Raw genomic sequence first — 14,786 nt, forward strand, 5'->3', positions numbered from 1 at the left:
TACACTATTGGAAAGTAGATGAAGATGATCTTACAAGACAAGAAAAGTTCAAAAACCAAAGAACAATTTAAACTGGTCATGCAACACAATTCAGTACACATCTGCACAAATAACATTTACATTCAGGCATTTAGCAGATGCTTTTATCCAAAGCGACTTACAGAGAAGATAAAGGAAACAAAACAGTGAGGCGATTTGTCAATAGGAGGCGATGTAAAAAATATGGCATCCTCTGCACCTTTGGCCCAATTTCGTAAAAGTGTACTATTTTCTGTAAAAATACGGAACAGGTAAAAAAGGCTACAAATGCACATTTGTAAACTTGATAATCACAAATTTGAGGGTGTACACATGCTACAGTTTACTGGATACAGAATAGTGAAATTTCTCTCATATAAAGTGTGTACTGTGATTATACTGTCTATAATGTTTACTGTAAGTAGTATAAAGCACAGTAGATGATTCTAGGATGCACACTTACCTGTGCTCCTATTGATATTATCCTGAGATTCTGATTGGTGTGTCATCAGTTTTGCAACTGAATGTTTACTGGTGGACAAATATGTGCTATTTGAGTTTACAACTTGACACTTCAGTTAATTATATTGTGTGTTTGTGTTTTCTGAATGAGAACATGGTTAAACCTTTGCAAATTGAGGCTGTTTGTGTGTGGGGTTTGTACAAGTTGGTGTATTGTTCTGAGAATGTGTTTATGGTTGTCAGAAAATGGTGAGTTGTTTCATGAATTGTGTGTTAGCAATCGAGAAAAACTGTAAGAACAAAACGTTATGTACTGTACTGTACAGAATTTAATTTCTAAATGATGTGGTAAAATCCACCCAAAGATCATTGATTAAAAACAGGTTTGACATCTCATTTATTAAGAAATGTTAATACCGTTATCTCTCTTTGATTTGTTTGTGTGTGGTATTCCTCTGTAGGTGGAGCGGGCTGCCAAGGAAAATACTGCGGCCGGAGGCGAAAATAAGCAATCTCTTGAGACGTGAATGACCTCAAGAAATATGGTGCTACTGCATGCTCTAGAATGTACTTTACTCCAACAACCAATCCCGTCATGCACAAATATTATGTTTTGTACTGATAGTAAATATTATTTCCTATATGCTAGTACAGCTTCTAGTGTTTTGTTACAATATTTTCAGTCCTGATTGTTTATGGCACATTCCATGTTACTGTTTCATATTTTAGGGTTGCATAACATAGTGAATATTAACCAGGCAAACTTTTGTATACGCAATTGATACTATAGCACTCTTAAAAAAATGGCATCTCTAGACATCATTTTTTAATTTTTTTGCTGTTACTTTTTCAACACGTTCAAGGTACACAATTAGAGTTGAGTGTCCTGTCATACTGCTGATATCCCATCTGGCCTTGTGAAAGCTTAGTCAGTGAGACAGCGTACAGTACAATTTCCAAGTCACATTTTACCCTCAATTAAGAAGAGAAAGATACATTACGAGAAACAGAAATATAGCCTGTAAGAACATGCAGATATTGCATTGTGACATTATTCCCTGACAATCAACAATTAAATATGATGTTGCTGGATGTTTGGGGGGGAATTGTAATCATCAATTGTTTTAACTACAATTGTTGTACTTTTTGTGTAAAGCTGAAATCTTAATATTTCCTAAAATAGGCTTCTTGTGAATAAAAAATACATATAGGCCTATGGAATAGTTTCTACATGCAATTTTTTTTCTTTAAATTTGGGGTGATATATAAATGAGACATGTCTGTTGTGAGTTTCCCACTGAATTGACAGCTTTCATGACACAACTTTTGTTGCAGTTTTGTTACTGAAAATTATAGCTCTAATTCTTATAATTTGTGATATGGCAGCACAGTTTTTTTATTAAGTAGGTCATAATATGCATATTGAAGGCATGTAATTGCATATTAATTATTTTATTTTAAGAGGTATTTGGACAATGACTATGGACAGCGACAGCTTGATAGTAACATTCATTTTTGCCTGTTGTGTGAAGTATGAAGAGCTAAATTGTGTCTAGATTGTGCTAAATAACAAGCACAAGTGAATAGTAATTTCAGTGTGTTGGTATTTAATATCAAGCAAAGGGAAACTTTAAGCTTATGTATGGAAAAGCGTTTTGATCTCTGTCCTGAGAGGGAAAGGACACAAAATCTGTAAAATAGTACTCATAGATCTGATGTGTACATTATGTATGTTTGACATTAAACCTGAAAAACTGAACATGTTGTTCCCCAGGCTGGGGTAGTAGGCACTCCCATCATTTGACCAAGAATGTGTTTTGTTAATCATTGTATATTCACATAGAATTACCATATACACATATGTCATATACTTGTTGAATCATTTAACAACAAATTACTTTGCCATACATTGTTTGTTTTGCACCTATTGAACTTGACATTTTGATCAATTATCAAGTTTGTACACATCATCTGACAATAACTTTTTTTGTTCGCTTTAAATAGTTGCATTTATTTTAGTCACTTTAGAATTTGCAAAACTGTATAAGATCTGTTTTAATAAGATGTGCGTGTGTGTGTGAAATAGCCATAGTGTTTCAAATCATGTGTTCTTTTAAAAGCCTCACTAACCCATGTATTACCATATATAAAATGTCTCATTTAACCAGATTTGGTTAATACTGTTTTTAGAACCATCTGAGTGACACTTTATCATTCATAATTATACCTGGTGCTGTATTTGACCTGCCTGTGAGCCCTACCAGGTTTTGTCTATTACTGTGTCATGGGATTTTCATCTTATTTAAATGAAGGGGCAGGGCTGTTGCACTTTTTCCATGACCTACATTCTGACAACCGGAAATCCCGGCATTTTACATGCTCTAGTGAAAAAATAAACTTTTTAAAGTAAATAAAAACTATCTCATGTTATTTATGACTGGATGAACACAGTTAAAAACGAGGTCTCGTTCTTCAAAGCATGCAGCATCTGAACATGATTTTTAACATATTTTAGCAGATCATGTTAAGCAAAGCAAATTAAAAGGTATCTCTATTAGGGATGGGAGAAAAAACCATTCACATAATATTGATTCAATCTGCTAGCGATTCGAATCAATTCACAAATTTCAAAATTAGATTTTTTTAAACGTTACTAAATATAATAACTAAGGGTGTGACGAGACACTTATCCTACGAGACAAGACGAGACTGAGTTCACAAGAACGAGATAATATTGATGATATATATAGGGGAGAAAGTATTTTATTCACCTTAAAAACACAACATGTTTTAAAAAATCATATTGTACTTTATGAAACAAATTAAACTCCTATTTTAATGAATTATATTATTCAGTAATAAACAATATGTAAACACTGCAAAATGTTTTGTCACAAACTCAACTGACAGGCAGTAATTGCACAAAAAGTATGCTTTGTTTTCTTAACAGGCGCAGCTTTTAGTAGGCTAAAGAGCTGTGGTTGTTTTCTCTATATGCTTTTGCATAGTGCTGGTGTTAGCAGGTGTCCTCCACTGACTGAACCCTCACAGCCTTCAGAGAAACAGTTAAAACTACATAAACACATCATGTTTTATGCTTACATTGCACATATGTAAGAGACAGATTTTTGAAAGGTTTGCCCGTGAATGTATTTAGAATAACATAATGTGAATTTGCAATTGCTATACTATACTTGTGGTACAGTCCGCAGTTGTTCAGCAGCGCGCTGCACGCTCCCAAAGTTATGGCAAGCCAATGGTGTTACGCCATAGATTAAACGCGTTTATATCCGTTTGACGACAAAAAACGTGCAAAAAGTCGTCCATAACGCCGTATTTAACACCTTTTGCGCCGCTGTCTTGCCATATGACGGCGTAAAAAACACCGTTTTGGTTGCACAGAGCGCGCGTTATTTACGGCGTTTTGTGTGTTGTATAATGAGCCCCTCCCGCTGATTTCCGCAGCCAGTAAATTTGAACTGTTCTCACCCAATCACTAATGAACTGAGCCAGACCAGAGCAATTTACCACTGATCATTTTACAGGATTTTACTATGTGCGCAGTGTTACCTTTGCTAACATTAAACAAACCATTGCTTGCTTTCCGAAGACTTCTTTTATTTGGAAATGTAATCTTTGCTCTTTAAGTTGTGTGTGGTGATTTTATCAGACAATGTGTCTTGGTTATAAAACAGAAGTGACTACAGAAACAGAAAATATGTAAATGGAAACGGCTTTATTGGCCAATAAAAGCTGTATGTAATGTTCAGAGAGCAGAATCGAAACGGGTCTGAAGTTGCAACTTTTGCTGCCTTCATGCGCTTTCGGAAATTGGATAATTCCCATTTCAACCTGGAAATAATTTATGGAACGGTGCTCTTTTAATGTTAAAAGATACTTGTAGGCCCGGTTTCATAGACAAGGCTTAGCCTAAGTCAGGACTATGCCTTAGTTAATTTAGGCTATTTAAGTCGCTTTTATTAAAATGCCTTCGAAACAACATTACCGATGACAAAACGATAGCACTGACATATTTTAAGATATGTCAGGGCAAGATATTTTCAGTTAAGACAGCTCAAAAATCCTTTTAGTCTGGGACTAGCCTTAAGCCTCGTCTCGTCTCAGGGGGAAAGAACCCAAGCGCAGGCAGCAGTGGTGGTGAAGGGGTTAACACAGATTTTATTTTAAAATAAACAAAACAAAAACCCACGAGGGGGTGTAGAACAAGAACAAGAAAATAATATGCAAACACAGAACGAAGACTAACTAAACACTAGACTGACAAACACTTGACAAAGTTAACTAAACTGGACACTTACTAGACTCATGAAACAGCAACAACCGGAACACGAACAGGCAAAAACAGCAAGCACAGGATTCACACAAGAACAGGGGTACACTGGACGCAGACAAACTGAATACAGACAAAGGATAATTAGCAAGGGGCAGGTGTGGGTAATGAAACACTCAGGGAAAGTTAACGAGGAAACGAGATGGCGGGAACAGAGACACGGACCGGAGAGAGAGAGTATAGAAGGCCGAAAGGTCAACAATCTCTCTCTCCACATAAAACCTAAGGCTTTGCCATGACTCTGCCAAAATACCAAGAAAACCATGACAAGACGAGGCAGAGTCATGACACGTTATGTTTTAATGCTACTAAATCATTAGTAACCAGGGCCGTAGCACAGAATCTCAGGCCCTGTGCAAAGGCAATGTGTGGGGCCCGTCCACACTAGAACAGAGAACAGAGAAGTTGCACAGACGCGCAGTATACACACACAATTGTAAAATAATAATAATCATAATTTTTGGAACTTCAAGGCCCCTCACATGCCAGGGTTCTATGTACTCAGTCACCCCTTTCCCCCACTTGCGACGCCCCTGTTAGTAACACTAATTGTTTAATGTTAGTAAATCCAGACGTTAATTCTGCATTGTGGTGGGAAACATCCCACTTCCGAGGTGTCTTGAATGCAGTATTAAAACTACGCAATGACGTCACAAATATGTTAAAGGTATGATGAACTGGGCTTGTTTATTGTTTATTACTGTAGTATGAGGTCTACTTATGACGTTTGCGTGGTTTTTACATTCAAAAACATCAAAATCAATAAGTAATAGGCTATTTTATACCCGGGTTTTGAGGCCGGCTCTACAAACGATCGGTTTGAATGGGCGTTCCGCCATGAAGACTTGGAAGTAAACGCCCACTGCTATGATTGGATAGCAGTTTGCATAGTAAACTTAGTTGGAGCCTTCTGTCATGAAGGACACTGGAGTCAAACACAGAGTCAACGTGATTTAATAAAGAATCCCACACTCACAAAAATACCAGCATGAACCAGTCTTTGACAGGAAGATAAACCAAGGGGCAAAAGGCTCGAGCGCTCGGCCAAACGACCGTTAAAGGGGAGTGGGGAAAAATATATAAAAACAAAAGAAAAAAAATCCAAAGATCACCTGCAGCACGCGGGAGGTGAGTCAAGGGAAAAGAGTCCACAATAAACCCAGCCACAACAAAAAGGTCAGAGGGAGAATCCGTTGATTGTGAGTCAAACTCGGGGAGTCCAGAAGCAAGTGTTTGCAATTCCACGACGGAAATCCACCAGCGTGGTAGAGTTACTGAACGAGCGTCCGTTTGGAGATGACAACCTTGTAATCCCAGTGCGTAACTCACACCATCACGTAGCAAGAATCCACAGGTAAAAAAACCCTCCGATAGAGTAGAGAGACTCCCCGGTAGATGAGATGCTTGACTCGCCTCGGATAACTCCTTGAAAATAGCCACAGCTTGAAGCCAGTAGACACGGTTGCCCAAAACAGGAACAGGACAGGATGAGTACAGCACTGGAGCCTAGACAAGACAAGGTGATCAAAACTCGACAAGACAAGACTAGAGCACTAGACAAGAGGGCCAGAGTTCGCCACGAGAAACACTAACGGACTGACAAAGAACAACGCAAAACACAGGGAATAAAACGGGAAGCAATCAGGAAGGAAAATGAGACACCAGTTGGGGAGAGGGAAAGTTAAGGGGAAACCAGGTGAATCAGGGAAATCAATAATGAGACGTAGATATGATAACAAGGGGTCGGGGCCACACACAGGCGGATTCCGAGCACATGGCAACTGTCAAGTGTTTGACAAAACAAAAACAGAAGACAAGACAGACAAAACCGTGTTTAATGATATACTGTACCTGTCAGCATTTGAAACCCGTGATCTCGAACCGGACAGAAGATCACCGCGATTGCGGGTCTCAAGTGTTACAAGAGTTTCCATGATAAATAAACAAACGGGAGACTCCCGGTAATTTATGGATATGACCCAGCACCCAAAATAATACCAAAACACTTCAAAACAGCATCCATTATTCGCAAACTGTGGATAAAACCTTGAAAAGTGATATATGAGCCCGCCAAATCACAGAGATCCCGATTCGCAAGGGATTAAGATCACAGACAACCTCTGCAATTATTACAAATGACTAACGTTACAGTTCCACAGGTAATACTAACTTAATCCCGTGGGCATATCAAGCGATCTCTAACAAAGCAAGTGACGCATGGTACAAAAATGTTTTACTCACATAGATTGCTGCGCCATTCCTATTGGATTCAATATTGACGGCACAGCACTGCTTTTTAATTTTAGTCTCTCCGCAAATCCAGCGTCGATCTGTGCCTTGTTCAGGAAGGAATCCTCAGAGAAATTAAACGATCAAATGCTCCATGTTTTTCTCAAGTGAGCTGGAACGTCTTTAAAAATAAGCTTCAACCACACATTCCTAATATCGGAATCCGAAGGAAGGTTATGCAGCGACTGTGTTCTTTCACAACCAGGGATGGCACAATATTTAGCTATCTTTAACTGCATATTTGTTTATTGCTTGCTAGCTATATCTGGTTCCGCGCCACTTCAGCTCTGTCATGCGCGAACCAGTGGGCGGGACTAGAGAAGTAGTCGTTGATATTCTTTCTGTGGAGGAGGTGTTCAACCTATAGATAGGTGCATTCCAGAACCTGCCGTTCGCTGGGCCTGGTGTCAATAACAGTTGTAATCTCAGTAACAAGGGTGTTTTCAGTTCTGACACACGGCGTAAAAAACACCGTTTTGGTTGCACAGAGCGCGCGTTATTTACGGCGTTTTGTGTGTTGTATAATGAGCCCCTCCCGCTGATTTCCGCAGCCAGTAAATTTGAACTGTTCTCACCCAATCACTAATGAACTGAGCCAGACCAGAGCAATTTACCACTGATCATTTTACAGGATTTTACTATGTGCGCAGTGTTACCTTTGCTAACATTAAACAAACCATTGCTTGCTTTCCGAAGACTTCTTTTATTTGGAAATGTAATCTTTGCTCTTTAAGTTGGTGTTGGTGATTTTATCAGACAATGTGTCTTGGTTATAAAACAGGAAGTGACTACAGGAAACAGAAAATATGTAAATGGAAACGGCTTTATTGGCCAATAAAAGCTGTATGTAATGTTCAGAGAGCAGAATCGAAAACGGTCTGAAAGTTGCAACTTTTGCTGCCTTCATGCGCTTTCGGAAATTGGATAATTCCCATTTCAACCTGGAAATAATTTATGGAACGGTGGCTCCTTTTAATGTTAAAAGATACTTGTAGGGCCCGGTGTCAATAGACAAGGCTTAGACCTAAGTCAGGACTATGCCTTAGTTAATTTAGGCTATTTAAGTCGCTTTTATTAAAATGCCCTTTCGAAACAACATTACCGATGACAAAACGATAGCACTGACATATTTTAAGATATGTCAGGGCAAGATATTTTCAGTTAAGACAGCTCAAAAATCCTTTTAGTCTGGGACTTAGCCTTAAGCCTCGTCTCGTCTCCAAGGGGGAAAGAACCCAAGCGCAGGCAGCAGTGGTTGTGAAGGGGGTTAACACAGATTTTATTTTAAAATAAACAAAACAAAAACCCACGAGGGTGGTGTAGAACAAGAACAATGAAAATAATATGCAAACACAAGAACGAAGACCTAACTAAACACTAAGACTGACAAACACTTGACAAAGTTAACTAAACTGGACACTTACTAGACTCATGAAACAAGCAACAACCGGTAACCACCGAACAGGCAAAAAACAGCAAGCACAGGATTCACACAAGAACAGGGGGTACACTGGGACGCAGACAAACTGAATACAGACAAAGGATAATTAGCAAGGGGCAGGTGTGCGGTAATGAAACCCTCAGCGGAAAGTTAACGAGGAAACGAGGATGGCGGGAACAGAGACCGGACCGGAGAGAGAGAGTATAGAAGGCCGAAAGGTCAACAATCTCTCTCTCCACATTAAAAACCTAAGGCTTTGCCATGACTTCTGCCCTTAGAGTTGAGTGTCCTGTCATACTGCTGATATCCCATCTGGCCTTGTGAAAGCTTAGTCAGTGAGACAGCGTACAGTACAATTTCCAAGTCACATTTTACCCTCAATTAAGAAGAGAAAGATACATTACGAGAAACAGAAATATAGCCTGTAAGAACATGCAGATATTGCATTGTGACATTATTCCCTGACAATCAACAATTAAATATGATGTTGCTGGATGTTTGGGGGGGGAATTGTAATCATCAATTGTTTTAACTACAATTGTTGTACTTTTTGTGTAAAGCTGAAATCTTAATATTTCCTAAAATAGGCTTCTTGTGAATAAAAAATACATATAGGCCTATGGAATAGTTTCTACATGCAATTTTTTTTCTTTAAATTTGGGGTGATATATAAATGAGACATGTCTGTTGTGAGTTTCCCACTGAATTGACAGCTTTCATGACACAACTTTTGTTGCAGTTTTGTTACTGAAAATTATAGCTCTAATTCTTATAATTTGTGATATGGCAGCACAGTTTTTTTATTAAGTAGGTCATAATATGCATATTGAAGGCATGTAATTGCATATTAATTATTTTATTTTAAGAGGTATTTGGACAATGACTATGGACAGCGACAGCTTGATAGTAACATTCATTTTTGCCTGTTGTGTGAAGTATGAAGAGCTAAATTGTGTCTAGATTGTGCTAAATAACAAGCACAAGTGAATAGTAATTTCAGTGTGTTGGTATTTAATATCAAGCAAAGGGAAACTTTAAGCTTATGTATGGAAAAGCGTTTTGATCTCTGTCCTGAGAGGGAAAGGACACAAAATCTGTAAAATAGTACTCATAGATCTGATGTGTACATTATGTATGTTTGACATTAAACCTGAAAAACTGAACATGTTGTTCCCCAGGCTGGGGTAGTAGGCACTCCCATCATTTGACCAAGAATGTGTTTTGTTAATCATTGTATATTCACATAGAATTACCATATACACATATGTCATATACTTGTTGAATCATTTAACAACAAATTACTTTGCCATACATTGTTTGTTTTGCACCTATTGAACTTGACATTTTGATCAATTATCAAGTTTGTACACATCATCTGACAATAACTTTTTTTGTTCGCTTTAAATAGTTGCATTTATTTTAGTCACTTTAGAATTTGCAAAACTGTATAAGATCTGTTTTAATAAGATGTGCGTGTGTGTGTGAAATAGCCATAGTGTTTCAAATCATGTGTTCTTTTAAAAGCCTCACTAACCCATGTATTACCATATATAAAATGTCTCATTTAACCAGATTTGGTTAATACTGTTTTTAGAACCATCTGAGTGACACTTTATCATTCATAATTATACCTGGTGCTGTATTTGACCTGCCTGTGAGCCCTACCAGGTTTTGTCTATTACTGTGTCATGGGATTTTCATCTTATTTAAATGAAGGGGCAGGGCTGTTGCACTTTTTCCATGACCTACATTCTGACAACCGGAAATCCCGGCATTTTACATGCTCTAGTGAAAAAATAAACTTTTTAAAGTAAATAAAAACTATCTCATGTTATTTATGACTGGATGAACACAGTTAAAAACGAGGTCTCGTTCTTCAAAGCATGCAGCATCTGAACATGATTTTTAACATATTTTAGCAGATCATGTTAAGCAAAGCAAATTAAAAGGTATCTCTATTAGGGATGGGAGAAAAAACCATTCACATAATATTGATTCAATCTGCTAGCGATTCGAATCAATTCACAAATTTCAAAATTAGATTTTTTTAAACGTTACTAAATATAATAACTAAGGGTGTGACGAGACACTTATCCTACGAGACAAGACGAGACTGAGTTCACAAGAACGAGATAATATTGATGATATATATAGGGGAGAAAGTATTTTATTCACCTTAAAAACACAACATGTTTTAAAAAATCATATTGTACTTTATGAAACAAATTAAACTCCTATTTTAATGAATTATATTATTCAGTAATAAACAATATGTAAACACTGCAAAATGTTTTGTCACAAACTCAACTGACAGGCAGTAATTGCACAAAAAGTATGCTTTGTTTTCTTAACAGGCGCAGCTTTTAGTAGGCTAAAGAGCTGTGGTTGTTTTCTCTATATGCTTTTGCATAGTGCTGGTGTTAGCAGGTGTCCTCCACTGACTGAACCCTCACAGCCTTCAGAGAAACAGTTAAAACTACATAAACACATCATGTTTTATGCTTACATTGCACATATGTAAGAGACAGATTTTTGAAAGGTTTGCCCGTGAATGTATTTAGAATAACATAATGTGAATTTGCAATTGCTATACTATACTTGTGGTACAGTCCGCAGTTGTTCAGCAGCGCGCTGCACGCTCCCAAAGTTATGGCAAGCCAATGGTGTTACGCCATAGATTAAACGCGTTTATATCCGTTTGACGACAAAAAACGTGCAAAAAGTCGTCCATAACGCCGTATTTAACACCTTTTGCGCCGCTGTCTTGCCATATGACGGCGTAAAAAACACCGTTTTGGTTGCACAGAGCGCGCGTTATTTACGGCGTTTTGTGTGTTGTATAATGAGCCCCTCCCGCTGATTTCCGCAGCCAGTAAATTTGAACTGTTCTCACCCAATCACTAATGAACTGAGCCAGACCAGAGCAATTTACCACTGATCATTTTACAGGATTTTACTATGTGCGCAGTGTTACCTTTGCTAACATTAAACAAACCATTGCTTGCTTTCCGAAGACTTCTTTTATTTGGAAATGTAAAGTTACACAACGTGGTCAGCAATTGTATAAAGGCCAACCAATCCCATTGTAATGTATCCTATATAGCGCGTATTGCAAATACGAAATCACTCCTGGTATAAGCGAGGTCAGCCAGATTAAAAAGTAAACTGCATTCCCTTTAAGCAGAGGCTGAGCACTGTGAGTGGTAGTCTGCTGGTTAGCGTGATTGACTCGCAATCGCTCAAACCCGCTCGAACCGTCAGTCAATTTTTACATTGTTGGTCTTGTTCTGTTTATCTGTATCACTTGGTCATTTTTAGATTTATATTTCAGTACTTAATGCGTGGTCAGTATGAAAAGAAAGTCTGGAATCAGTGATCTTTTTGTAAACTGTATCTGCACTTGATTTTTGCTGCTGAACTCACACATCAGTGGACTTTCGTGCTATAAACAGGACGAACATACAGTAATAGATTTTACATTTACGCATTTAGCAGACACTTTTATCCAAAGCGACTTACAGGGGCCTTTTAGTCTATGCATGTCTTTTATCAGTAGCCCATGTGATTTTAGTTTCCATATTACAAAAATTGATTGACTATAAGGAGACGCAATAATGTTGCGCAATGATTGTAATGTAACAAGCATGAACTTATTAACTAAAATATAACACAGCCCAAGTCAATGCCAAATGCCTTGCCATTTACCTCCGTGAAGAGACTCACACTATCGTGCGTGGACCTGCAAAGAAACTTACAATAAACAGCCACGTTTCCTTTTGAAATGGAAAAAAATATTATTCAGCACGTAGAAATAAGTGCGGGATTCAGGCCCGGCAACCCACTCATGAAGCCTAGCCTGGTAAGAACATGGCAAAATGAGTCAGGATGCGGGCATGCTACTTACAAGCCTTCTCGCGCCCCTTAGGAACCTAATGACCAGGTTGTGCTGTCCCAGAGGCTTCCCAGCAACTGGGTCGTGATGAGCGGCCGTAGCGGTTACATACACTCCCAGTGTGGAGGGGGGAGAGGTTACTCTCCAGTCTCTCTTGAGGAAGGGACAGTTCGTTCCCCATCAAGCAACTCCACGGGTCTTCTCTCCGAGAAGAGCACCAGGATGAGAAGAGGTGCCACTTATGGGCGTATAGCCGCCTAGTGGCCGAGGCCCTAGCCTGAGTGATGTCCCAAACACCGCAGGGGGTGGGCCACTCAGGATCTCCTCATCCCGTCCAGACATGGAGGTTCCAGGGGTCTGCCTGGGATGCCGTAACGTGCCCCTTCCCCTGGGAAAGCAGGTCCTTCACCAGGGGGAGCGGCCAGGGGGGAGTTGTTGTCAAGAGCCTTATCTCCGAGAACCAAGTCCGGTTAGGCCAGTAGGGCGTAACTAGTACCACTTGATGATCCTCTTCCCTGGCCTTGCACAAGACATGTGAAATGAGGCTCACTGGGGGGAAGGCGTACTTCCGCTTACCCTGCGGCCAGCTGTGCGCTAGGGTATCCGTGCCGAGGGGTCCCTCGGTCAGGGAGTACCAAAGCGGAAATGGGAGGAGTCCAGGGAGGCAACAGGTCCACCTGCGCCTGGCCGAACTGCTCCCATATGAGCTGGACTGTGCGGGGATGGAGTCGCCACTCTCCACGAGGCGTCGACTGACGAGAGAGCGCGTCGGCTGTCTAGTTCAGGTCGCCTGGGATGTATGTGGCTCGCAGGGAGCTGATCACCTGCTGACTCCAGAGGAGGAGGCGTTGGGCGAGTCGTGTTAGCTGCCGTGAGCGAATGCCACCCTGACGATTAATAACCCCACGGCAGCTGTGCTGTCCTAACCGGACCAGCACGTGCTTGCCCTGCACGAGAGGTTGCCACCTCTTCAGTGCAAGTAGCACAGCCAACAACTCTAGGCAGTTGATATGCCAACGCAGGCAGGGGCCCTTCCACCGCCCGACACTGCGTGCTCATTGCACACGGCACCCCAACCCTGCAGGGAGGCATCCGTCATCACCACGACGTGCCTTGCCCCTGCCCTAGGGGGACCCTGTCCGCAAAAAGGTCATTGAAGACCAGGGGGTCAGGGTGCGTCGGCAGAAAGGCGTGATGACCATACGTCTGCTGCCGGTGTGCCACGCTCTCCAGGGAACCCATCTCTGTAGCCAGTGTTGGAGCGGTCGCATGTGCATCGACCCGAGGGGGACCACCCCCACCGAGGATGCCATGTACCCAGGAGCCTCTGAATGTTTCAGGGGGACCGCTGACTGCCTGAAGTGTTTCAGGCAGATCAACACTGACTGAGCGTGCTCTGAATCAGTCACGCTGTCATGGAGACAGAGTCGAGTTCCATACCGAGAAAGAGGATGCTCTGCACAGGGGAGAGCTTGCTCTTTTCTCGGTTGACCTATGGTCCCAACTGATCTAGGTGCCAGAGCACTAGATCCCTGTGTGTACACAACAGATCTCGCGAGTGTGCCCAGATGAGCCAGTCGTCGAGATAGTTAGTACCCGCACTCCTCTCTCCCCGAGTGATCCACAACGTCTGCCCCAGCGTACTGGAAGCAGACATCGTATCCGTCCCCCTCCTCGATGACTGTGTTGCACCCATGAGAACAGCGGGACATGCCACGCTGGAGAAATTTGTTCTTTTAGAGAAAAAAACTCGAACTGTTCTGGCACTGCCGAGACGCCCAGGGGAAGTCGCTGCAGGAAGGGACAGTCCGCTGCATCACGTCATAAGGTTCCAGCAGTAATTCGGCGTAGAGATGAAGTCTCGACGTCAATCAGAGTGAAGGCTCTGAAAAACAAAAGGTGAATGAATGCAGCACGCTGTCTCCCTTTTATACCCGGATATCTGCTACGCCCAACACCTTCGCGAGGTTCTAATACCTACGCGTGGAACCGGTGTCAGCCCGTGTCCTGCAGGGCAACGTGTAGGACCGGCAGCCGGTAGGGCGTACGCCTGCGAAAGCCCTTCCCCTTCCTCTAGGGGGATGTTTCTTCCTCTAGGAACAAGATGTTGTGTCCTTCTTGCCACAACGCTGGCCGCCCGCCGCAGCGGTCGAGGGATGCTCAGGCTCCTCAGACCAAAAGGTGAATGAATGCAGCACGCCGTCTCCCTTTTATACCTGGATATCCGGGGGTGGAGTCCGGCATGCAAATTTAATTCGCCAATTTCATTGGCCTTTTCTAAACTAGTCAGAAGTTGATGTTCTCAAGAGCGAACCCATCTGTCGGCTCGACAC

General features: G+C 41.1%; 1 protein-coding gene and 1 long non-coding RNA gene across 12 annotated transcripts in view; one reads left to right on the plus strand and one right to left on the minus strand.

The window, feature by feature from the left end:
- The window catches only part of elna (elastin a), a 169,320-nt gene extending 167,619 nt beyond the window's left edge, over positions 1-1,701 (plus strand). For all 11 annotated transcript variants that reach the window (XM_057350344.1, XM_057350354.1, XM_057350355.1 and 8 more), the window contains one exon: positions 942-1,701. In XM_057350344.1, coding sequence (XP_057206327.1) covers positions 942-988 — 47 coding nt within the window. In that variant the 3' untranslated portion in view covers positions 989-1,701. The remainder of the gene's footprint in view (positions 1-941) is intronic.
- Positions 1-14,786, minus strand: part of LOC130564361 (uncharacterized) — a 30,350-nt gene that overhangs the window by 6,176 nt on the left and 9,388 nt on the right. The gene's annotated exons all lie outside the window — the stretch shown is intronic.

The sequence above is a fragment of the Triplophysa rosa genome, linkage group LG14 (genome assembly GCF_024868665.1).
Source record: "Triplophysa rosa linkage group LG14, Trosa_1v2, whole genome shotgun sequence".
NCBI lineage: Eukaryota > Metazoa > Chordata > Actinopteri > Cypriniformes > Nemacheilidae > Triplophysa > Triplophysa rosa.